Source organism: Ascaphus truei, chromosome 19, assembly GCF_040206685.1.
Source record: "Ascaphus truei isolate aAscTru1 chromosome 19, aAscTru1.hap1, whole genome shotgun sequence".
Lineage (NCBI taxonomy): Eukaryota > Metazoa > Chordata > Amphibia > Anura > Ascaphidae > Ascaphus > Ascaphus truei.
The window spans coordinates 28,545,406-28,570,499 of NC_134501.1; the positions used below are offsets into that span (position 1 = coordinate 28,545,406).

The 25,094-nt window shown below is 44.6% G+C and overlaps 1 protein-coding gene across 3 annotated transcripts in view; it reads right to left on the minus strand.

Moving 5' to 3' along the window:
• The window catches only part of LOC142470108 (chymotrypsinogen A-like), a 205,134-nt gene that overhangs the window by 87,948 nt on the left and 92,092 nt on the right, over positions 1 to 25,094 (minus strand). For 2 of the 3 annotated variants that reach the window (XM_075577043.1, XM_075577045.1), the window contains 3 exons: positions 11,692 to 11,872; positions 10,111 to 10,244; positions 6,349 to 7,835 (listed from right to left, as the gene is read on the minus strand). The exons of the other annotated variant lie outside the window; for it this stretch is intronic. In XM_075577043.1, the coding sequence (XP_075433158.1) occupies positions 7,674 to 7,835; positions 10,111 to 10,244; positions 11,692 to 11,872 (477 nt within the window). In that variant the 3' untranslated portion in view covers positions 6,349 to 7,673. Of the gene's footprint in view, positions 1 to 6,348; positions 7,836 to 10,110; positions 10,245 to 11,691; positions 11,873 to 25,094 lie in introns of those variants that run through there. 3 annotated transcript variants of the gene reach the window in all.

Here is a 25,094-nt window from a genome sequence, read left to right on the forward strand (position 1 = left end):
AGTTATCATGCGCATGGGAAGGCCAAAAGCATTCAAAGAAAGCCGACTGTCGCTACTGAGTAAGTACTTACTGTATTGTCCTCCATAACTCGACCAACGTCTTGTACTGAACGGTACAGTACTACAGTAGTATGTCTGTGTTCAATATTTTATTAATCTTTACAGTACCTTTCGACTGTACAGTATAACATTTTTGCCATTCTTACAATCAGTCACTAGCTTTTTAAGTCAACTCTACTGTAATATTCTGTACTGTCTTCTGTACTTTAGGAGGTGGTGTGATAATGTAATCATTTCAAAAGATTCTGTTTTCTTTGAACTAATAATCCTGCAGTTTGAGGGGCTATTAATTTAATACATTCATACTGAATAATGTAGCGCCTAAAGTGTACTCACAGTACAATAAGTGCAGCAGCAACATCAGACAATAAGAAATCTGTGCGCTATTGGGATGCTTAATTTGCCAATTATAACAAATTGTTATTGTTTTCTTTACACATTAGGACGAACACTCTTCTGGTGGACCAAATGAGTGATGCGAATGATGAGACGTGTGCCACAAGGGTAAAGAATGCACTAGAGGCTACTCACAAAATAGATGCATCAGAGACCAGTATCAGGTTGATGAGACGGAAATTGGGATGGAAATATGGTCGTTTTAAGTAAGTAAAGTATACAGAACATCACCCATGTCTTCTTTTTTATATTTGGCTCCCTCCTAATACAGTATCATATTGTACTGAATGCCCAGAATTTTGTGTCTCTAACATTTTTCTTTGTCATTACAGAGCGTATCGTATGATAAGAGAAGCCAACAAAATAAAAAGAGTGGACCAGGCACGGGCATGGATTGAAAGAGGCGAAACTTTCAATGATGTCATCTTTACAGACGAGACAACTGTAGCGCTTGAGAGGTTTGCCAGTTTTGTATTCTACAAAAAACTACGCCTATCTCTGAAGCCGCGTCCCAAGCACCCAGTGAAGATGCATGTGGGGGTGCCATCTCTACGAAAAAAAAGATGGTGCAAAACAGCGCTAAAACATATAAAATATGAATAATAACAATACTTGAAATAAATGTTACAGGCAGCCTGGCAAATATTGATTGTGTGAGCCGTGTGAGCCGTTCGTTGACCTCTTCACTGCCTGTTTGTTCAAGGACACTTTTGGTCTTTATTCAGATTTATTATTATTAAAAGGACTGATTTGGCGCCGGCAATTCTTTCTTTTTCCTGGGGTGCCATCTCTAGACAAGGACCAGGATGCATCATTATCTTTGAGGGTAAAATAATGCACAAATCCACATGCTGTGGCCTTACGCACTGGACAGCTGTACTGTATTCAATATTTTGTACCCTAACATTTTTTTACTTGTTTCCAGGAATCATGAAAAAAGCGTTCTTCCAAGATCACATAATTACACATGTTGTTGAATACATAAAGAATGATTTCCCATCTGGTCACCGGTTCTTCCAGGACAATGATCCGAAACACACAGCGTCGATGGCTCACATTCTTGCCAGCGGTATCAACTGGGTTAAGACGCCAGCGGAGTAAGTTGGGTAACCTTTTCTCATTGTTTTACATAGTTTACTGTATATCTCCTTACGTAATTCACCTTTTTTCTCCCCTCCTACTGTATTACAGATCACCAGATTTTTATCCCATCGAAATGGTATGGCATGAGTTGAAGAATTATATCAGAAAAGTGTAGAAACCGTCCAAAAAGGAAGAATTGGAAAAGGGGATACTGAATTTCTGGAACAATATACTCACCGTAGTCAGAGGCAATAAATATATTGATCATATTGCGACTGTGTTGCCTATTGTTATACAACGTAATGGCCAGGCCTCGGGAAATTAATAAGGCACATTAATACAGGTAAGTATGGCCCTATAAATAACCATGTCTGCATTTATTGTTTCTTTTCATTTTCAGAACTGCCACAAGCAAGGAAGGGTGGGTGTGTGTGTAAGATTATAGTACGGTGTTCATGTACAAACCAGCCTGTATCTTACACAACCCCCACCCCCCCCTCTCCCACATCTCTCAGTAGTTACTGTATAGAAATTCGTGTTTGCCAAAAATAAAATGTCTCTTTTGAAATACTGTTTTTTCAGAGCTGCAGCCCCCTCTCTCCCCATCTCACAATGCCATAACGAAGAGAATGACAAGAGCTACTGTATTGTATTTTTGTACAGTATTATGCATTAAAAATTAAATCTATTTTTTAAACCCCTCTTGCAGACCTTAAATTCTTATGAACAGTTCAACAAACAAAGCATTGCACTTCACATTAGTTTATGAAAAAATATAATTAAAAATAAAAAATGCTTTATAAAAATTATTATATTTTTATTGTTTAATCAATCATTTCTGTTAATAATGCAATAAAATTATGTAGAAAAAGACTTTTTTCCTGCATTAAGGATTATCCAACATGTCTTCTGCCCAGCTCATGATAATCACGCAAAAGTACATTTACTTTAATGTCTCTGTTGGAGGGCTCTGTTGTTGTGTTGTTGATAAGCTTTGAACTTCAAGTTGACTTGTTTTGTTACAGTACTGTACAATAACAGTTTTAGAACGGCTTTCTTAGCTAGGCCTGTATCTCACACAACATGTTAATCTTATTACTAATGGTAATTTTATTACCAGCTCCCTGGGGGGGGGGGCGGGGGGGAGGGTGTTGTGTTGTTAATAAGAGGTGAACTCCAAGCTGACTTGGCACAGCACAATAGAAGAAGCTTTGAAGGGCTTATGGCGCACATGCGTGGCATGGTTTGTCAGAGGTGTTGATAAGAGGTTGAAATCCTTGAGCCGTGTGTGTGGGGGGGGGGGGGGAGCGTAGAGGGGAGGGGGTACGAGCTGTGCTAGCTGTATGAAGTTCCAAGCTGTAGTTCAAAGACTTATTCTCAACAGGTCATCATAATGTTTTGCTCCCCACAACCCCAAATAAAAAAAAACAGTACTACAGTATGCCTCCCACCTCTGAAAGAACGTACATGACTAGTGTGGAATTAAAAAGCAACAGTACTGTTTGATTCTCATAATATCCATAGTTGCTACAGTATGCAAGCCCATGGGGATAACCCCCAAAAATATATATACTGCATATATAAAACTTGAATCTCAGAATATCCATACTTGCTATGCAAGCCATGGCGATATCCAAAAAAAATAAAAAAAATACACAGCATACAGTACAGTATATATTTTTAAAACTTGAACTAAATTCCAAATAAATGGGAAGTTATACACGCATGTGCATTAATAATGAAGAAGGTCCTTGGTCCCAACCAAAGAGAATTACACGCAGGCGCAGAATGGTGAGAGCAGGCTCGGGAAGATTAATGCAACCACAAAGCAAAGCATTTGAAAATGGATGGTTTGTCAGAGGTGTTGATAAGAGGTTGAAATCCTTGAGCTGTGTGTGTGCGGGGGGGGGAGGGGGTGCGAGCTGTGCTAGCTGTATGAAGTTCCAAGCTGTAGTTCAAAGACATATTCTCAACAGGTCATCATAATGTTTTGCTCCCCACACCCCCAAATAAAAAAACCCATAGCTGCTTTGCTATTCACACTCGAGTGTACTGTAAAAAGCCACTCAGCTATTTGCACTAAAGTGGAAATAAAATTAAAATAAAATTAAAAAAAAAAAAACATCTGAAAAAAAAAATCTGAGGCAAAAATCGAACCCTGGTTCACTCTTTTAATGGGCTGCAGCATTACAAATCAGCTATACAGTAATATCTGCTGACAGGATGACAAGATGACCAGATTTGCGAACATGTTACTGTAATACAGCACATGTTTTTTTCTTCAATCATACAGTATCTGCTGGCACCCATCCCTCAAATAAAAATCACTTCGTACAGTAAAGTATCAAAACATACAGTATAATGGTTGGTCGGATAGGTATTTAGAATTTTTTTATATAAGCAGTTCACCTTAACCAAGGAAAGTCACGTAGAAAACAATAAGCGTGAAGTCTATTATTAATGATTTCATTCTACTGGACTACAGTATCGCAGACATGAATGAAATGTTACAGGTTACAGTAGAAGGGCTTTGGAATTTGCGCATGCGTGGCAGGCAGCACAGCGATTTCAGCCAACATGTTAATCGTGACATAGAATTGCTATTGTATTTTGATGACAACAACTCGCGATTGCCCAGTTTCTCAACGGTATTGCAGAACATGCTAAAATGCCATTTTCTAATCCGGACAAAATGATAATCAAACCGCGTGTTTAACTCGGCACGATTAGATCAAATTGCGCGTCATCGAATGGGTATTCCAATCGACACACCGCGTGAAGTGTTCGAATAACGGCCGCTGCATCAGTAGCTTCTGGCACCACGAGTGCAGGTTGAGTGTCTCCATCTTCATTAGTAGCTGCTGGCAGTATGAGTGTCTCCGTCCTCGTTAGTAGCAGCTGGCACCACGAGTGCAGGATGAGTGTCTCCGTCCTCGAGTAGCTGCAGGCTCAGACCTGCATGCATCTGCCACGCTCGCTCCCTTCACACGCCCTCGCGCTTGCCCCCGCAGGCTTGGCCTCCGCCCACACGGGCTTGCCCCCGCCTCAACACGCGCTCGCTGCTTGGCTTGCCAACGGCCGCCCGCAAATTTTCAACCGAAGAGGCATCAGAATTATCAGCTTGTCCAGTTGAAATCGCGGCACCCATCTAGCCAAGCCACAGCGCACCAGGCCGCCGCGGTGCACAGTTTGGGAACCACTGGTATAGAACGTGTTGTTGTGGACAGCGCAGGCATAGGCAGAGATATTCAGGGCGCCATCTTGCGGACACATACTGAAATGCAGTTACATAAATTAACCCCACAAATAATTCTGCTTGTTCACCGCAGCTCGTCCGCCGGTTGGCTACGTACCGGCCGCGGTGAACCAGCAAAATTATTTGTGGGTTTATTCTTGTACCTGGTCACGGTGCCGGGGACAGGAAGTCTTGATACATCTGTAAGTATATTAACCATCAACCATTCTGATTAATCTTTTTATATATGTAATCAACCACATCATAAGTTATGGTGGGTATAAAAGTGATAGAAACCCTCCATGTATAGCATTGTGAGGATTCGCCATCCTGGCAGCCGCAGACCGTCTCCTCACCTCAACAAACCTTCCGTGACGGACACTCAGGATGCGCGGTCTTCTGGACCCAGTACGCGCGCGCATCTTGCATGGCCTGATTCCCCGTCCACGGAATCGGTCCCCCCACTCTGATGCACGATGGGTGCATTCATCCAGCCTCCCTGCTGACGCACAGTCCAAGCCCCATCCCCACTCTGTTGATGCACAGGACTGGTGTGGGAGTGATGCACGCATTGGACTCCGCCCCCTGGCCTCCGTGACACACGCGGGTCAGCGCGTGATTGTTCCCGCCCCCTCTTGCTCAAAGGACATTCAGAACCGGCGTGGGAGTAACGCGCTCCAGACTCCACCCCCTGACATCCGTGGCGCTCGCGGGTAGGCACGTGAGTGGTTCCACCCCCATCCCCGATTAGGCTGCATCATAGGGCACACCTGTGTGCACCAGCAGCCTATCGGTGCTTACTTTTTGGGTCGCCCTGGCTGGCTATTGGAGGCTCTGCCTTTATATACCTTCAGTCTGCTCTCATTCCTTGCTGAGCAGTCTAGTGTGACGACGTTCCTTGTTACATTCCAGTTCCTGTGACCTTGCCTTGTTGATTAACCTCTTGTTGCCTGACCCTGCTTGTCTCTTGGATTCCGCACCTCACCTCTACTGATCCAGCTATGAATGACCATTCTCCTGTCTCCAGTCAGGACCTTGGCTAAGTACTCCAACGATCCGATATTCTCCTCTCCTGAACCTGGCTACGTACCCCGACAATCCGCTACTCTCCAATCCTGAACTTGGCTACGGACTCTGACGATCCGCTACTCTCCACTCCAGACCTGGCAAGTACTTATACCAATCTACTATCTATAACCCTGACTTGCTTGAACGACTACTCTACATCCTAGGCGCGCCCACTTGGCTGTGGGTCGGCGTTAACCAATTCCCTACCTCAGCACTGTGGTCGCGCTTCATTTGTGGTGAGCTATGCATTACAATCATACAGCAAATGAAAATATCACGTGTGAGCACATTCACATGTCTGAGACAGGTCTGCAACCCTGTCCTTCCCCATTATCTCTTAGCATGCAGTGCTTCCACGGTAGCAAGGGATTCTGGGAAATATATATGTAACAAATCATAATATTCAACAGTGTATGTGCGGTTCTATTATATGATGTAATGTTAATAACTATGGGTTAATAGTTTAAAAAGGACACTAAGAAATAAGTAGAGAAAGACGTATAACATTTTGTAGTTTAAGTCTTTTATTTCCATTTTACAAATACAATGAGTTTGGACTGTCCTTGGGATCTATGTATCACGGGTAACAAATATTTGGCCCTGATTTTATGCAGATATTTTAGATGTTGCCGGTGTTACGGAAATATTGCACACGTTACATTGGTTTCAATGAAGGCGCGTGTAATACACATATCTTGTCAGCGCTAACAGGCGGAATAACAACTGATCTGATTTTGTTCCTGATACATAAATGAGCAAATTTTATACTCCAACTTTCCCTGGTGTACAAACAAACCTGGGTATCGTGTGTCCCGGCGCATAATAAAAACACGCATGTCTATCAAATATTGTAAAAATGAGGTTCATTTGGTGGTTGTATCCTCCTGCGCTATGTCACACGTTGCAGATATAAATGTAAAACATTGCTTTGTTACACAGCCCCCTCTGGGGGCAGACTGGGGTACCACACGCGGCTGTTTCAAGCATTGTCAGCCGAATATCTTCATTGACATCAATATGTATTTTTGTCTGAAGACGGCCCTAATGGCCACTTCGGACCACAATCGGATATTTGGCTGCGGCCATCTCGCCTAACCTTAGGTTAGGGGGTTCAGGAAAGGGATTAAGGGGTTTAGGGTAGGGGATTAGGATAAGGGGTTAGGGGGTAAGGTTAAGGGTGTAGTGTTAGTTTTTGGCGTTAAGATTAGGGATTTTTAGGGTAACGTTTGGGGCTTACCCTGGCGGCCAAGCAACCAGGAGAGAGATGTCCCGATGGCGAGGTGTGTTGCGGATAACCGACGGTGGCAACTTGGTCGCGGTAAAACAGCCGCCACCAAATTTCCCAGAGCACTTCGGACTGTATAGAATAAGGCCTCAGCCATGGTCAAAAAGAGGAAACATTATTCCAATCAGCGCGGCTTTAGACGGCGCTTCTGCACGCTTCTGCAGGCCTGCAGAGGCTTGTGGAAATGCAGGAGACAGGCAAGTTTAAATTTTGCCGCTCAGGGAAGCGCAGGGCCGGTCACGTGACTGCCAGAAGCCAATGGCAGTCCGTGACATCGGCGCCGTGACGTGGCGCCCTAGCCCCGCCTCCCGGCCTGCCTCCCGCCCGGCTCCCACCCGGCACACAAGCGCGCTCGCTGACGCTCATGCAGGGACACGAAAAATCTCCTGCTTGAGCAGGAGAGCATGAGCATCAGCGCTATCCAGCGCTCTTCACTACACTATGTCCCAGGCCTAAGGCTCTTTCACTCATGACAAATGGAAACAGATATCAGACTGATAAAAGATTAAAAAAAGAGAGGAAATCCTGTTTCGGGGGAGTTGGAAACTAATTCCGGGCAATCACATTTCTAATCCAAGCTTGGATGTAGGGGACATTAGTGAATGCTCCTGGGGTTGAGGTGCAACAGGGGCGTCTTCCCCAAGACACAATGCCAACCAGGGTCCAGATTCCATTTTTCCGGCAAACAAGGGGTCCTCCAGAGTCACCCTGAAAGTAGATTAAAGAAATATTGTCACAATTGCTCTTTACCTGTCTGTGGGGTCTGGTCTATGTACATCAGTAATTACCTGTCTGTGGGGTCTAGTCTACGTACACTCAGTAATTACCTGTCTGTGGGGTCTGGTCTACGTAAACTCAGTAATTACCTGTCTGTGGGGTCTGGTCTACGTACACTCAGTAATTACTGCTCTGTGGGGTCTGGTCTACTGTACGTACACTCAATAATTACCTGTCTGTGGGGTCTGGTCTATGTACACTCAGTAATTACCTGTCTGTGGGGTCTGGTCCGCGTACACTCAGTAATTACCTGTCTGTGGGGTCTGGTCCGCGTACACTCAGTAATTACTGCTCTGTGGGGTCTGGTCTACACTGGCGACACACTTTATTCGAGCTCGGCTAGTCCCACGAATTCGGGTATACCCGGGTGTATTGAGGTTTGTGACTGTTTTCTGCCCGAGTGCATTGAGGTATTTTCCAGGCAGGGATTGAAGCATTTTATTCCCGCTGGCTGCAATACTGCACAGTATATATATATATATATATACACTGCATTACAATTCATGAATTTATGCCATCTGGTAGACACGCGAAGCATTGCAGCCTATTAAATCCTAATCATTATCATTTAACAGATCAGCCGCCCGTCAGCCAGGCATGAACCCAGGCTGGGAAGGCAAACGCAACGGGGCTTGTCAGAGGTGAGGAGCGGTGCATTCCAGGTATCTGCCAGGTACATACTGGGTATTTGCTCGAATAAAGTGTGTCGGTGCAGTACATACACTCAGTAGACCCTAGGCTTGTAATGGGTGCAAATAACCTTTTGTCCTGTATTACTAAGCATAGCATTTGATGGGTTATAATTGTTTGTCATATATCTCGGGCTTGTGTAGCACACATTTGTAATTGTGAAAATAAGAAGCTATTTCTATAAACCCCCCGGCGCCAGCCCTGTGCCAAATGTGGGGACTACTAATACTTAAACACCCTCCCCAGATGAATCTTGTGCTATTTTTGTATTTTGACTGATAAATCCACCCTCCTTAATTTATATGCGCCAAAGGGGTATTACATGCCATGGGACCCTTTCCTTTCATGTAGAGATGGGCCCCAGCGTTGTGATTTTAGTTTTCCTCCTTAGATGGATTGATTTTGACAATCAGAATTTGATTGTAAATAAATAATAATGAAATTATGTCATCTGGAGCTGTTCATTTTCTTATTTAAATATTTTAATTCTAGTTAACAAAAAGAATATTAATAATAGTAAGGATAATAGTAACAATAAATAATGTGGTTAATTTAGAAGAAAATAATTCACAATTAAAAAATACTCTTAAACTTATGTTCTTTTCTTGGTTATTTGTTATTTACTGAATCTCCCTGGCGGCTCTCTCCTTTAATGATAATTGATGGTTCTTGTATAGCGCTGCTAGTATTATATAGCGCTTCAGAGAGACATTGTGCAGACACAGTCCCTGTGCTGTGTATTTTAAAATCTATGTTTTTGGTGCCTTAGGCACATGGAGATAAGGTGACTTGCCCAAGGTTACAAGAAGCTGACACTGGGAATTGAACCAGGTTCAAACTCAGTGCCAGTCAGTGTCTTTACTCACTGAGCCGATCCTTCAGCCCCTGATACTTGCATAGTTATTATCTCTGTACCTCTATCACCATAGCACCCTCCCTGTTCCCAGTTTGGGAACATTGGAACCGCGGCAAATCTGAGGCTCTGCTTTAACTTCCCAAGCGTACCCATCAAGGCATCTAATATTTTGCTGTTTTCTGACCCTATACTGCCTTAATTGTGCAGTCTGCTCACCAATGTAAGTGTACAAATATCTACAATACCAATGGACAAAATATTCTGATTTGAAATAATGGTTGGCTGTTTTTTTTTCACCTTTTACCTATTTGCTGAAATGCTATAAATCCGTGTTAAACTTTCCACGGAAGGAGGAACATATCTGTATGTATGTTATGTGTTACGGGATTTGGGGCACGTAGTGTAGTGGTAATGAGTTCACGCTTTTGGAATTCTTCTTCTAGGATCGGTCTAGATAGATAAGAGGCTTGTCAGATACTGTCAGAGTATTTCACAGGCTGTGAGTGAAGGAGATATTAGGCATGAGAATGCAGTAGGGACAAATGGGATAGAAAGGAGACAGCCTTGAGCTGAGCGCATAAGGTGAGTAGTTGCACAGGGAGAGATCAGAGGCTAATGTACATTGTAATATGTCCAATGGAGGAAAAACGAACATCGTACCAAGCAAGTGGAAGTTCCCGCCGCTCCAGCACAGATCATGGAATTTAAGAGTTTTACTCCCAAGATCTTCTGACATGCAAAGAAGGAAAACAATGGGAGGGATAACTGCTGCAGTTTGTTTGGGCTTTGTCGAGCTGGAAAAAAAAATCGACATGCTACAACATAAAGCAATACTAAGCATCATTACCTATTTCCAGTTATCTTTAGTTTTGAGAACACAGACACTTATTGTATTCTAATAATAATTACAGTTACTGACACCAGTTGTCCACTTGTAATGATATCTAATGCCCTCAATCTCCAGTGGGTTATTACTGTTGGTTACAGATGGGGCAGTATAAATATTAGGGCAACATGTAAAGGATGAAATAGCTATCACCTCCCTCGTGAACTAACACATAGAAGACAAAATAATCTTTATAACCTGTATTTCATTCATCTTTACTTTGTTTATTCACTAAAGTGTCATAGCCAACATTGGGGCCCATTCATAGAGTCCAGATACTGGTTATCACACCCGTTCCAGCATTGGCTCCCATTGACGAATGGGTGTTAAAACCGGAATGTGTGCGATAACCCGAACCAGCATTTGATCCACGTGCTCCATTGATCATTAATGGCCATTAATGTGACACCATCTAGGGCCATATTTACTAAGCTTGCTTCATAAGACGCCTTCAATGCTAAAAGGCAACTTATAACCCCATTTAAATGAATGGACCACAAGAGGCCACAATTAACCACGTGGCGTATCACCAGAAGACACCTTACAGGCGCAGGATATTCATTTGTATGATTTATAAAGAGTCCAATTTACTAAGCTGTGCTGGAAGGAGTCTTATGGTGTAGCGCTGCTTAGTAAACATAGCCCGGATTATTGATTCTTCCTTAAATAGACTCCAGTCGAGTTATTTACTAAAGTGTCTCAGCGGCAAAACTAGGGCAAAGAATTGTACTCGATTTATCAAAGGAAAAACTTGAATTTTTTCCAATTTAATTCATTTTCCTTGGTAAATCTGGTGCTGTTTTTGCCCCAGTTTTGAAACCAGGACAGTTTAGTATATCACACACCAAGAAAGCACCCAGTGTCCTAATAATGTACCCGACCAGCCAGAGGCACACATGCCGTGGGTCCTGCCACGCTAGAATCCCTTCTCCAGTACTAGGCACTTGGTCACTTTCTAGGAGGTGATTGGACAGACTGGCTCCCTGTCCACTTCTGTTTCCAGCAATCCGGGCTGGGTTGCGTCATGCAATTTTTTCCCCTGGAGCGATCACATGACCAGGAAATGCAAGAGCTCCAGTTGCCCACTGGATATTCGGAACTCTAATGGTTAAAGCAGTCAAACCAATCACCCACTACAAACCGAGCAAGTACCCATGACACACCTAGAACATTATACCGGTCTCTAGGTGCCAGGGCCCATGACATATCAGTACAGTGCTGTGAAGTCGTTTCCATGTGCTGGAGAAGATGTTGGTTCCATTCAACACTTCTCCAGCTTGGGACATTGAATCAGAGTGTAGAGGAGAATATTGAAAGATATGCAACTGAATGCTCCATATTACGGTCTGTCTTACTGATTGCGTTGATCTCGCCCCATCCAGTGGTGACACATTTATAGCCAGCTGGGAAGTCATCAATTGAAGCTCCGAGGCACACAGGGGACACACGGGCGGTATATACAGCAGGGCTGGAGAGCTTCACCAGGAGGACATCGTTAAAAAGGGTTTCTTTTTTGTACAGAGGATGTCCGATAACCTGGAGTAAAAGGAAGATTATGTTACTGGTGCAGAGTACTTCTGAAGAAGAGATCCCTGAGATTCTGAAACTGCAGTCCATCAATGTCGGTCCATTAAAGCAGGGGGCTCAACTCCAATCCTTAAGACCCCTCCCTCTCCCTCCCCCCCGCCCCCAAGAAGTCAAGTTTTCAGGATATCCCAGATTCAGTACAGGTGGCTCAATAAGTCTCTGCTTCACCAAAGGTGGCTCAATCAGTCCCTGCTTCAGCACAGGTGGCTGAATCAGATGCTCAGTCTTTGACCGAGCCTCTTATTGGGCCACCTGGGCTGAAGCAGGAATATCCTTAAATCCTGACCTGTTGGGTGGGGCTTGACGCCTAGAGTTGAGCACCCAGCGTTAAAGGGTCAGTCCCACGTAGTGGGTTAAAAAAAACCTCTTATCAGTGGCATTTGCTCCCTTCAAAAAGATGAAATCTCCCTTAAAGTAACTGTTACTTATTTGTATTTTGGGAACCCCGAATGCATATTCGCTATTTGTGTTTATGTGTTTGACTAATAATGGCTTCTTAATTACAAAAAAGATTTTACCTGTGTCACCAAAAGATTGTGTCTCACACCAATGTGCTCACACATGGTATTTTTATTTGCTGTACGGGGGAGGGGTTTTGTCACTTTCTTTACATTAGATTCAGTCACTTTTAATTAACAATGTTACTTACTGGTCTCTTGTGTAAACACGAGTCAGTTTATATTGTATTCAGGTCTGCTTTATCTGATTCCCGGTTCCTCATTATCTCTTTAAATTAATTAATGAATCAATCATTAGTCAAACTCAATCAAATGGGAAAGACGATGGATGAACAATCTGACTGTATATACAACCGATTACAAACCGTCTTATTATCCCAAATATAATAATTCCCCTTTATTTTTGGAAACATTGAGGTTTTTTCCCGATCATTTTTTTTTTACAAAAGTAAAAACAAGAGAACGTTTAAGAACCGAAACCCAGAGACGAGTGAAGTGCCGGTCTTAATAAATAGGTATCTGTCTGATTTGTTTAAAAGTTATGTCAATTAGCTACATTTAACCTAATGAACCCAGCACTACCATTATGTCACTTTGGTCCTAGGATAGATTGATCCATAGAGTATTCCAAAATGTACCCTGCACGTAATAAACACTGGTTCTCTAGGAGACCCCATCATGTACAGGGTAATAAATGATCGTCTTCTAAGGGGAGATCACGTTCACGGTGAACACAATCGATAAGGCAAAAATGGGTGGTGTTCCCAGCACTCAATGTAGATATAATGAAACGACACTGGAATACAGAGGCGACCAACTTTATTCTCACTCGACTAGTTCCGTGAATTTCAGAATATCCCGGTGATGTTCGGTTTTGTATCGTTTTCGGCCGGAGTGTATTGCGTTATTTTCCCGGCTGTGATTTAAGCATTTGATTCCCGCTGGCTGCAATACTGCAATGCCGTGTAAAAACACATGGGGGCGTTTGCGAGCTGTTGTCTTTGAAGTCTAATACCTTCGCGGTTCAACCTACACAGTCTGTGCGTGCGCGCGCAGTAATAGTAAAATTGCATATTTAATTTATTTTAAAGTACTGTAGTGTACATGCTCGGACCCTGTTGGGGTGAAGTGAGGGGGTTCCTAACATCTGGGGGCAAAATGAATTTTATTTCTAGGTGAACTAGAACAGAAGTTCCCACGCCAATTGTCCGTGAACTTGACCGAGGCCCTAAGTAGTTCCCACACCAATTGCATGAAAATAATGTAAAATAACCCGTTCTGTGGGTCTGAGCGGGTTGAAAGTCGCCTGGTCCTCATGCGGAAGGACCCTTGCCATAGTGGCAAAATATCAGCCTTGCACGACCCCCGGAACCGGAGATACCAGAAGACAGTTTAAAAGCACATTACCAAAGTGGCTTTTTTTCTGCCATGCAAGTCAATGGCAGAAACCTGAAATTTAACATTACCCTGACTCCGTTCTGTTGCCACAAGAGGGTCGCAATTTGCCATGCAATCCTGCCGCAACTAGGACTATATGTTGACCGAATCTGGGCCCTCTAGGTTGAACAGAACCGGACTTGTGGGTTCCAGGTTTCTGCTCATTCTGACTTAGCCTTTCAAAGCTTTGTCCGCCATTACGCTCAATGGTAGTACCCTCCTCGCCGGCGTGACCCTTTCTCGCTGCCATTACTGCTCGGACCCTGTGGGGGTCCAGTGAGGGGGTTCCTACCATCGGGGGGCAAAAAGAATTTTATTTCTACGTGCCCTAGAACAGAAGTTCCCACGCCAATTGACCTAGTTCCCACACCAATTGCGCTAGTTCCCACGCCAATTGCGCGACCAGGCAGTAAAAAAACAGTGCAGCAAGCCTCGACATTTGTTACTCTGTCAAAGGAGCAAATGGAAACAATGTGAGATAAATGAACATGTTCTTTTATTGGTGGAGTCAGTACAAAAACATTTATTTACAAATACTGTACAATGTTGAAACATTTCAGGTGCACAGCAATTCTAACCATGAACACACAATAATACATACAGCAGCCTTTATTAAATTCTTCTGCCACATTGAATTCGGAGAAAACATTTACAAAACATGTGTAAAACATGGAGATACCTGAAAAATGGACGTTTACACTGTATGAATATTAATTTATAATACAGTGTACAGTATATATATTTATATACTGTACTGTATATAAAATCTACTGTTTGTTTTTGGTGCATGGGGCACAGGGAGTTAAAGTGACTTACTTTTTATGTACTGTATTTGGGGCTTGTCTTTGGGGGTTTATTCATCCAATTATTATGATGAACTGCCTTTTGAAATTACAGTGCTGCTAACTATTTCAGCCACACACCTCCAGAGTTTTTAATCCCTCCCTAGCCAAGCGTCAATCGGCTGAGTCACCCTATCCTACAGTACCAACCCCCTCTCACCACTGGGTCGTTAATCTTCTGCATATTGCCATTGTGTTCTTAATCCACCCATAGCCCAGCTACAAACACTCAGTATGCCTGCGTCTAATCACACCATCCCCCTCCCCCAACCCTTAGAGGCCTGCTTTGGAAAATCCCCTCTCGAATTTGAAATGTAAATCTGATGTGCACAGCACTGTGAGAATGCAGCGTAAACTGATACATGTTTTCACACCCTGATGAAATACAGTGTCAGTCAGTATGGTTTACAGTCACATGTTTTAAATTAAATACAGTACATTCTTTAATATCTTTAAAATAAAAATATATAAATATAATTTAAAATAAACCGTTCTGTGGGTCTGAGCGGGTTGAAAGTCCCCCCCAGTACTATCAAAGGAGCAAATGGAAACAATGTGAGGCAATTGAACATGTTCTTTTATTGGTGGAGTCAGTACAAAAACATTTATTTACAAATACTGTACAATGTTGAAACATTTCAAGTGCACAGGAATTCTAACCATCAACACACAATAATACATACTGCAGCCTTTATTAAATTATTTTTACGATGAACTGCCTTTTGAAATTACAGTGCTGCTAACTATTTCAGCCACACACCTCCAGAGAATAATACATAATGCAGTCTTTATTAAGTTCTTTTGGCAGCTTGAAATTGGATAACCATTTGGAAAACATTTGTAAAACATGGGGAAACATGAGTAATGCACATTTATAAGAATATTATTTAATACTATATACAGTACTGTAATGTACTGTATAATATATATACTACTGTATATACTGTATAGTAATATTATTTTTTCCTTCTTTATCTTGTTCCTCATTCTGTGTACAGTACAGTAGTTCATTCAGAGAGGAGAGGTTTTGTGTACATCATTACTGCTGTTTATATACTGTACATTTGACTGTACAAACAGATTAGACTGGACACAAAAACCCACCTCCCCCCAGGCCACCCTTTTTTCCCGAAACGACAAGAAAATAAAAAATTAGTGCAGTTATATGCCTACTGTATTATGACATTGTGTGATGTGTAGTACTACTGTACATGGCTGGTGCTGCTTTCTCTGGAAATAAAATAATTGAGCAGTTAGTAGGCAGTTACTGTAGTACTGTCAAACTAGTCTACAGTATACTGGAACTACTGTATACTCTGACTACTGTTAAATACTATTTACTGTAACCTGATGGCTGGTGCTGCTCTCTCTGTAAAGAAAAAACTGTAACTACTGTATACTCTGACTATTGGGAAAGAAAGAATCTGTACCATACTTACCTGTATCATACTGTACTTACAATACTACAGCACAGTACTACTTTCCTGATGCTTGCCCATTACGCGCGATCACAATGGGCAACACAGTGGCAATATGGTCTATATATTTTTTGCAGCGTTCCACGGTGAGTACATTGTTCCAAAAGCTCATTATGCCTTTCGAGAACTCGTCCTTTTTGGAGGGTTTCGCCACTTTCCGGATATGGTCCTTCAGCTGATGCCAGACCATTTCGATCGGATTGAAGTCTGGCGATCTGTCATTGGAAAGAAAGGACAATTGGTTTAAGAGCTAAAAACAGTGGGGAACAAAAATGGGACACGGTCTACTGCACTTACTCCGCTGGTGTCTTCACCCAGTTGATGCCGCGCTCAAGGATATGCGCTGTTGACGCCGTGTGCTTCGGATCATTGTCCTGGTAGAAGCGGTGACCATTGGGGAAGTCGCGTGTGATCTCGAGCACAATGTTGTCTTGGAAGAAAGCTTTATTCATGATTCCTATAGCAAGAAAAGAAAAGTGCTCAAAAACTGCACAATAATACAGTACAGTGCATACAGTAAGACAACACTAGTCAAGTACAGTGCATTAGGCGACATTATATTTGATAAATTTTACATTCAAAGATGACAATGCATCCCGGTCCATGCCTAGAGATAGCACCCCATACATGCAGCTTCACAGGGTGTTTTGGCCGCGGCTTCAAAGATATGCGGCCTTTTTTGTGGAACGCAAAGCTTGCAAATCTCTCCAGCGACACAGTAGACTCATCAGTGAAGATGCAATTGTAAGGAATCCGCTCCTCGGTTTACTGTTTGCCTTACCTTGCAGAGTGTGCAGTCCCGGAACACTTCCCCTGATATTTACTGCAGCCTGGATTCACTCACCAAAGCAATACTGCCACACGCCCCTTCTGCCATTGGTTCTCTGACCTTTAAGTGTTGCCTTCCCACAATGCTCCCTGCCGAGCATATTCCTTCCTGGATGTCTCTGTGTTCTGCCATAAGCCTTGTCTTGTCTGTCTCCTTGGTTCCTGAGACCGGCTGCTAGTGTCACGCAGCGGTCTGTTCCTGTGCTGAAGTGGAGTACTCTCCTTGTTGTCTTCAGCTCCCTGGTTCCTGTGACCAGCTGCTAGTCTCATGCAGCGGTCAGTTCCTGTTTCCTGTGCTGAAGCTGAGTACTCTCCTTGTTACTTCAGCTCCTTGTTTCCTGTGACCGGCTGCTATATTCATGCAGTGGTCTGTTCCTGGTTTCCTGCACTGAAGCGGAGGTTTCCCTGTGTATCTTCAGCTTCCTGGTTCCTGGGGCCTACTCTTTCCCTAATCTAGAGAGGCCGTGTCCTGGTTCCTGCGCTGAAACGGAGGATTCCCCAGCCCGCTCAGGACTCTTGCGCTGAAGCACTGGTTTACCAGTGCAGCTAGGCGGTGTGCTACTCTGGTCTGTCTACTACCTCCTGAGACCAGTACCATGGGCCATGGTCGCCGCACGCGCAGAGGCCACTCCCGCGCTCCTAAGCTGAAGCGGGGCTCTCCTGACTACCTTTTGCCAAACTCCTGCTTGAACAACGTTTACCCTGATGTCTCCAGTCCTGACCCTGGCGTGTCCACCGACGATGCTGTCTTCTCCTATCCTGATCCTGCTACGTACGACTACGAACTGCGCAATCCGGATCAATCTGCGCGGTCTAAGGTCGGTGCTTTTACAACCCCACCTCAGCCACGCGGTCCGACCCAGGTTTGTGGCGAGCACAGTCGTGACAGTATGCTCGGCCCCACAAACTCAGACCGCCCTGTTGTGAGGGTTGGTATGTTTCTGTCTGAAATACTGTCCCGGCCTGTAGAACAGTCCCAGTTTGAAAACCAGTATCTGTGCGAAATACTACCCCTGATTGAAGATCAGATTATGTATGAAGGTTTAACCCCGTTGCAAAGACAATGCCGTAACGATCTCATTAGTAAGGCTTATTGCCTCAAGGACTTAAAACAGTCTCTGGCCGATTGTGTTTGCTCCTCTGGTTCCCCTTTAACCTGGGATAATGTGCATCCTATCAAACTTGCCAACGCCCGAAGTGCACTCCTTGCCTTGGCCTTATCATTGGACATTCACCTAGTACAACAGGACCCTCTCTTCATGGTGGTTCATGCTCAAGACACACTCCGTGTACTTTCCCTGACTTTGGACATTTGCATAAAGGAACAGGACCCTCTCCTCGCCAGCTACGCTGCCGCTTGGCAGTCCACCTGTGCTGCCAGTCCTGTCGCTAAACCTGGGGACGTATCTCCCGCTCCAGGAAATGACCAAACTGACCCACTATCACTGCCCCCTAACATAGAAGCTGCCACGGTCCCTAGCCCTGATGGTACACCCGGGTACTCTGACACCAATGATACGTCTACGTTAACCCCTGCTGATCAGTCCTGTGAGGTTCCCCTGGAGTATACGTATATTTCTCTAGCCAACACTAAGGCTCTAGTATCCGAGAACAAGTCCCTTTTCCCTCTATTCCTAACTCTGAATCTCCCTTTTCAGCCCTCAAAGTTTTTCCTGCTTTAACCCCTGCTAGGCAGTTCTGCATGCCTTCCCTGTCAGGGAACAAATCCCTCCTACCTCCACGTACTCAGTTTGAATTTCTAAGTTCTGTTCCCAGGGTCATTCCTGTATTAAACCCTGTGGGGCAGCTCTCTTAGTCCCCTTTGGTAACCCCCTGTTCTCCGCCAGCCATGGTCACGTCCCTAGCTCCAGAGGAAGAATCCCTTGTCTCACCTATTACAGAGGAAAAACTCTCTATGTTCTACTCTCAGGTATTATCTGCTTTAACTCCTGTAAATTCTTGCTGCCTCCAAGCTAATGCCTTCGTTCTAGCCTCAGAGAATGTGTCCCCAAGTCCTATAGCAGAGGTTGCATTAAATGACTTCCCCAAGGTTGCTGAATCCTTAGTTAGTTTTTGCTATAAAACCCCTGCTTCAGCTCAAGTTTCAGCTGCTGTGCCCCCTGAAACTTCGGCTAAATTTCTGATTCCAGTTAAATGTATTCAGTTACCCAGTTTTTCCCTAAGCTTGGTCGCAGAGTTCCCATTTCCAGGTACTTCACTGAACCAGTCTGTCACCCAGAGAGCGATGATCTCTGCTTCAGCACATAGTCCCCACGTCGTGGAATCTGCAGTCTTTTCTGGTTTCCCAGACACTCCTTACCAAATACCCACTTCAGAGACCAGTACAGTTATGATTACCCACCGTGTACTGTCTGTGTTCTCCCCTTCTCAAAGCTTAGGGTTAAAACCGTACAGTGGTCAGTATGCCCCTCCTGGGGTTCATGTTGTGTTCCCAGGAATGTTTGCTGACACACTGTTTTCACTTAAAAGCGACGCTTTTTCATACTGTATGTGCTAGCTAGAAGCCTGCACACAGTTTCCCCTCTCTCTAAAATTTGCCTTGTCGGCCCTGATACTCGGAGAGGTAAAAACCTCCCTTCAGATTCAGAATCTCTTTCTATAGAGGTCGTCCTTGCTGTTAGTTCCCCTGATTTCTCTGCCCATGCAAACCCTCCAGGGATCAGCATATCGGTTGTTACCCCCTTAGTACAGTCTGAGACCACCCTGCATATATTACAAGTCCTGGTGTTTAAATCTGAGCTATTTAGTTTTACTGCTCTTGCTAAACCTCAGTCCCTCAGCACTGCAGCTAAACGTGCTCCAGCAACCGTTGGGTTACTCGGGGTAAAGATTAAAATTCCTGTCTTAAAGGGTACTTTCTCACACATGTCCAGCAAACCTAGAACCTCAGTGATTGATTCTAAGTCACTTATCACTATATCTGATGTTCTCACTAATCAAACCCTGACATCCTCACCACTGACTAGGAGTCCCGTTATCAGAATTTTTGCACTAGTAAACACGCCTAAATCTGTTTTTGTCATGACAAGCACCCCTGTTGTTAGGGCCCTTGCAGTTTTGGATAAGACTCCTTTTACTTCAAAGGTTTCTGCTATTAAGAGTTTCCACGGTTCCAACTTACCGCTTATTGTCTCTTTAACTCCCATCATTACTCTCCCATTACCAGTCACTGATTCCCAGGCACCAGCTCCTGACGCTAGTTCTCCTATCGGTACCCCTGCGTTGCGAGATGTTTCTGTTATGGATTCCGAGCCTCCAGCTCCGGAGTCAATTCCTTTACTCGCTGCTGTTTTTGAAGTCTCTCAGGTCCCTGTCACTGAAGTACAGACTTCAGCGTCTGAGGTTAGCTCCCCTCCCTCCGCTACCCTTGCTCTGCCTGATTCTCAAGTTTCTGATATTAGAGCCCCAAAGCCTATTCCTACTCCCCAGACAATACTATCTCCCACTGAGGGTTCCCCAGTATTTGGGAGCTCCACTGCTGAGTGCTTCTCTGCCTCTGTGAAACGATGTTTTTCCCCCTCGGAACCTTCTGTTGCCCCTGTTATTTCCTTTGAGTTGGAAATACTCTGTACGTATCCCAAGATTTCGGTCTCTATGTCTGGTTTACTGCTTGCCTTGTCACCTTCCATACCAATACCGGGAAATGCTCCCACCCACCCTATACCCTCGCCGACCACTACCTGGGAGACCTCTGGAGGAGAAGTCCCTCTCAAATTCCTACATGCAGAGGTCAGCCAAGACTTTGTCTGTCCCGAAGGTCGCCCGGGTATATTCGATCAACTATCAAGGCCGCTTATCCTAAATTCTGGTCCCATTACTAAAGACTGGGCTCCCAGTGGGGGTTCTTCTGCCGTTTCTGCTCTGGAACCCTCTGGTACTTCACAGCCTTGGATTCCCAAGCCATTTCGCGGGGCGAGCCAGGTACCAATGATATCTCTACCACCACTCTCATATCCTAGAACAGTACTCACCAAGGAACTGCTTGTTTACGGATCCCCTTTCCGCCTAAAAAACTTTAGGAACAACTCGATGTCCCCGAGACCCGTGGATGGCCCTAGCTGGCCGCAGTTCTTTTCGGGGGGTGGGGGTACACAAAGGAGTGACCACGAGTCTCTGAACCACGACTCTAACACCAATCCTAGACGGTTCAGGAACAACTCCTGGTCCCCCAACTCTATGAGTGGTCTTGTTCGCCCGGAGGTCTCACGTGAAGGGGGGGGGGTACTGTAAGGAATCCGCTCCTCGGTTTACTGTTTGCCTTACCTTGCAGACTTGTGCAGTCCCGGAACACTTCCCCTGATATTTACTGCAGCCTGGATTCACTCACCAAAGCAATACTGCCACACGCCCCTTCTGCCATTGATTCTCTGACCTTTAAGTGTTGCCTTCCCACAATGCTCCCTGCCGAGCATAGTCCTTCCTGGATGTCTCTGTGTTCTGCCATAAGCCTTGTCTTGTCTGTCTCCTTGGTTCCTGTGACCGTCTGCTAGTATCACGCAGCGGTTTGTTCCTGTGCTGAAGCGGAGTACTCTCCTTGTTGTTTTCAGCTCCCTGGTTCCTGTGACCGGCTGCTAGTCTCATGCAGCGGTCAGTTCCTGTTTCCTGTGCTGAAGCTGAGTACTCTCCTTGTTACTTCAGCTACTTGTTTCCTGTGACCGGCTGCTATATTCATGCAGCGGTCTGTTCCTGGTTTCCTGCACTAAAGCGGAGGTTTCCCTGTGTATCTTCAGCTTCCTGGTTCCTGGGGCCTACTCTTTCCCTAATCTAGAGAGGCCGTGTCCTGGTTCCTGCGCTGAAATAGAGGATTCCCCAGCCCGCTCAGGACTCTTGCGCTGAAGCACTGGTTTACCAGTGCAGCTAGGCGGTGTGCTACTCTGGTCTGTCTACCACCTCCTGAGACCAGTACCATGGGCCATGGTCGCCGCACGCGCAGAGGCCACTCCTGCGCTCCTAAGCTGAAGCGGGGCTCTCCTGACTACCTGTTACCAAACTCCTGCTTGAACAACGTTTACCCTGATGTCTCCAGTCCTGACCCTGGCGTGTCCACCGACGATGCTGTCTTCTCCTATCCTGATCCTGCTACGTACGACTACGAACTGCGCAATCCGGATCAGCCTGCGCGGTCTAAGGTCGGTGCTTTTACAACCCCAACTCAGCCACGCGGTCCGACCCAGGTTTGTGGCGAGCACAGTCGTGACAGCAATCCTGGAAAGTCTCCCCGCTGTCGATCCATGCCTGGGCCTGGAGCACTCTTTTGATTTTGTTTGCGTCCCGTATCATGGGGTACGCTCTGTAATGACAAGGAATAAAAATTTTTAGCGGCACAGTGCAGTACAGTTTGCGAAACAACACTTTTATATCCTGTACTGTCCAGTACTAACCTCACACGTCCATATTTCCATCCAATGCTGCGTCTCATCTTCTTTATGCTGCTCTCGGATACAGTCAGATTGTGCTTTTCCTGCAGAGTGTTTTTAACCCTTAATGCACTCCTCTCATCATTCTCCTCACTTATTTTGTCCACCAGAAGAGTTGTCTCCCTACAATGTAAAGAAATTATATTGTTTTATTAATATGCAGCAATATAAAATGTATATAAATGTAATGTTGTAATATACAGTAAATATAAATATACAAAAAATGTATACTGTTGTATTGTAATATAAATATAAATATACATCCTATATATACCGTTGTAAGATTAATTGAAATATACAAAAAATGTATACTGCTGTACCATAAATATAAATAGACAAAATATATATACTGTTGTACTATAAATATAAATATACAAAATAAATATACTGTTGTAATATAAATATAAATATACATCCTATATATACCGGTGTAAGATTAATTGAAATATACAAAAAATGTATACTGCTGTACCATAAATATAAATAGACAAAATATATATACTGTTGTACTATAAATATAAATATACAAAATAAATATACTGTTGTAATATAAATATAAATATACATCCTATATATACCGTTGTAAGATTAATTGAAATATACAAAAAATGTATACTGCTGTTCCATAAATATAAATAGACAAAATATATATACACTACCGACACACTTTATTGAAGTGTGGTCGGTACCGCAAGCCGGGAAATCTCCCGGCTTGCTAGTGGCCGCCCCTCGGCGTGCCGCGCGTCATAGACGCGCGGTCACGCGTCATCGGGAGCGTGCGCCCGCTGCACGCGTGTCCAGGGGCTCCCCGAGGGAGCCCTGGTGTCCCGCGATCGCGGGACAGCGGCAGGGGGTTCCGGGGGACCCGGCGGACCCGGCAGCGGTAGGGAGAGCGCCCCGATCGGAGGGCGCTCTTCCGCTGCTTCGGCGTGCGCCCGTCACACTCGGGCGCGCGCCAGGCTACTGCTGCGGCACAGAACGGGCAAATGCTCGAATAAACTGTGCCGCAGCAGTACTGTTGTACTATAAATATAAATATACAAAATAAATATACTGTTGTAATATAAATATAAATATACATCCTATATATACCCTTGTAAGACTAATTGAAAGATACAAAAAATGTATAGTGCTGTACTATAAATATAAATAGACAAAATACTGTACAGTATGTTGTAATATAAATCAACAGAAATAACAACAGTATTACAGTAGATACAGAACTGTACTGTAGATGTACAGTACAGTACAGTTTTCTATATTTTTTTTTGTTAAGTTTTATAAATATACTTACGCGTTAGTTACCCTTGGTGCCTTTTTGCGGTCTCTGTTTTTTCCGAATGCATGATAGCTCACGGTGGCTGCTGGCACAACGAGGCCAGAAGTAGCTAACCAGCATTAGATATCTGCAATTCGGTGTCCGCTCGTGTACATCTCCTTAATTCGCATGCTGAGATCCTTTGAAATCTTTTAACAGGCATTGCTGCGAGTAGAAAGAAATACAAACACAAGAATGTATATTCGATGTTTAGTCGATGTGTATTCTATGTGCAGTGAATCCACAAAATGGATGGTGTATTTATACGTTAATGACTCACATTTGAGTACGCCCACTTTCAACACCTGTACCTGGTCGCCATGCATAAAAGGTCACACACTTTGCATAGCCCACCACTCGTTGATCTTTATCTGACCTTGCCCTTGTCCAGATACTGTACTGCATTGTGCCTACTGCTTCCATGGAGCATCCCCGGTTCTATGGACGCAAGAACCCACTCACCTCTGCCGTGCCTGTCATGCTGAAAAAGCAAAAGGCGGTTGCAGTTTCCACACCAAGGGCAAAGCGACAGGCTAAGGCCAATAAAGAAAACCTTCTGCTGACCCCAAAGGCTAAGGGTTTTCTTAGACGTCAGCCTCATTATGTGAAGAAGATATACGGTAATACGCTCTCTATGCAAAACGAATGGCAGCCAACCCATCGAATCCGCAGACCACTTCCTCCCATATGCTTCGACGACTCTGCTGTAGCTGTCCCGGAAATCTTCATCCCGTCTTCTCCACCCCCATCTTCTCCGGTTCCATCTGATGACGCTGCCGCCTCTGAAATCCACGGGTCACTGTCTCCTTTGCGCATAGACGACTCTGCTTCTCGCCCGGAAATCCAAAGGTCACCTTCTCCATCCCTCTTCGACGACGCTGCCGCTTCTCCTCTACCGGGTATCCACAGGTCCCCTCCTCCACTCTCCATCGATGCCGCTTCTGTCCATGGAACCCCCATCTCATCCTCCGTTGCACCCATCCCCCCAGATGTCCAGACGCCATGCACAAGCAGCTCATTAGACCGGATCCTGAATGGGATAACTGTGGATCTCCCCGGGAACTCTATTGTGCTGGCAAAGATAGGTCTGCTTCTGGAGACAATGCTAAATGTGGAGCAGCGGATGCTACAAATGGATCAACGGATGCTACAAATAGAACAACGGATGGATCGACGGATGGAGAAGATAGAGGCTGACATAGCGGGCATACATTATTTGCTCGGTGTTAATGCCCCTGTTTCCCCAACGCTGGAGCAGGGGGGTGACATGGATGTGATGAATGGGACCTTCGACCCCCTTCCATCACCAAGCACCCCCCTCCACCAGAAGATGCAGTGTACATGTATGCCATTGAGGAGGACATGACAACCC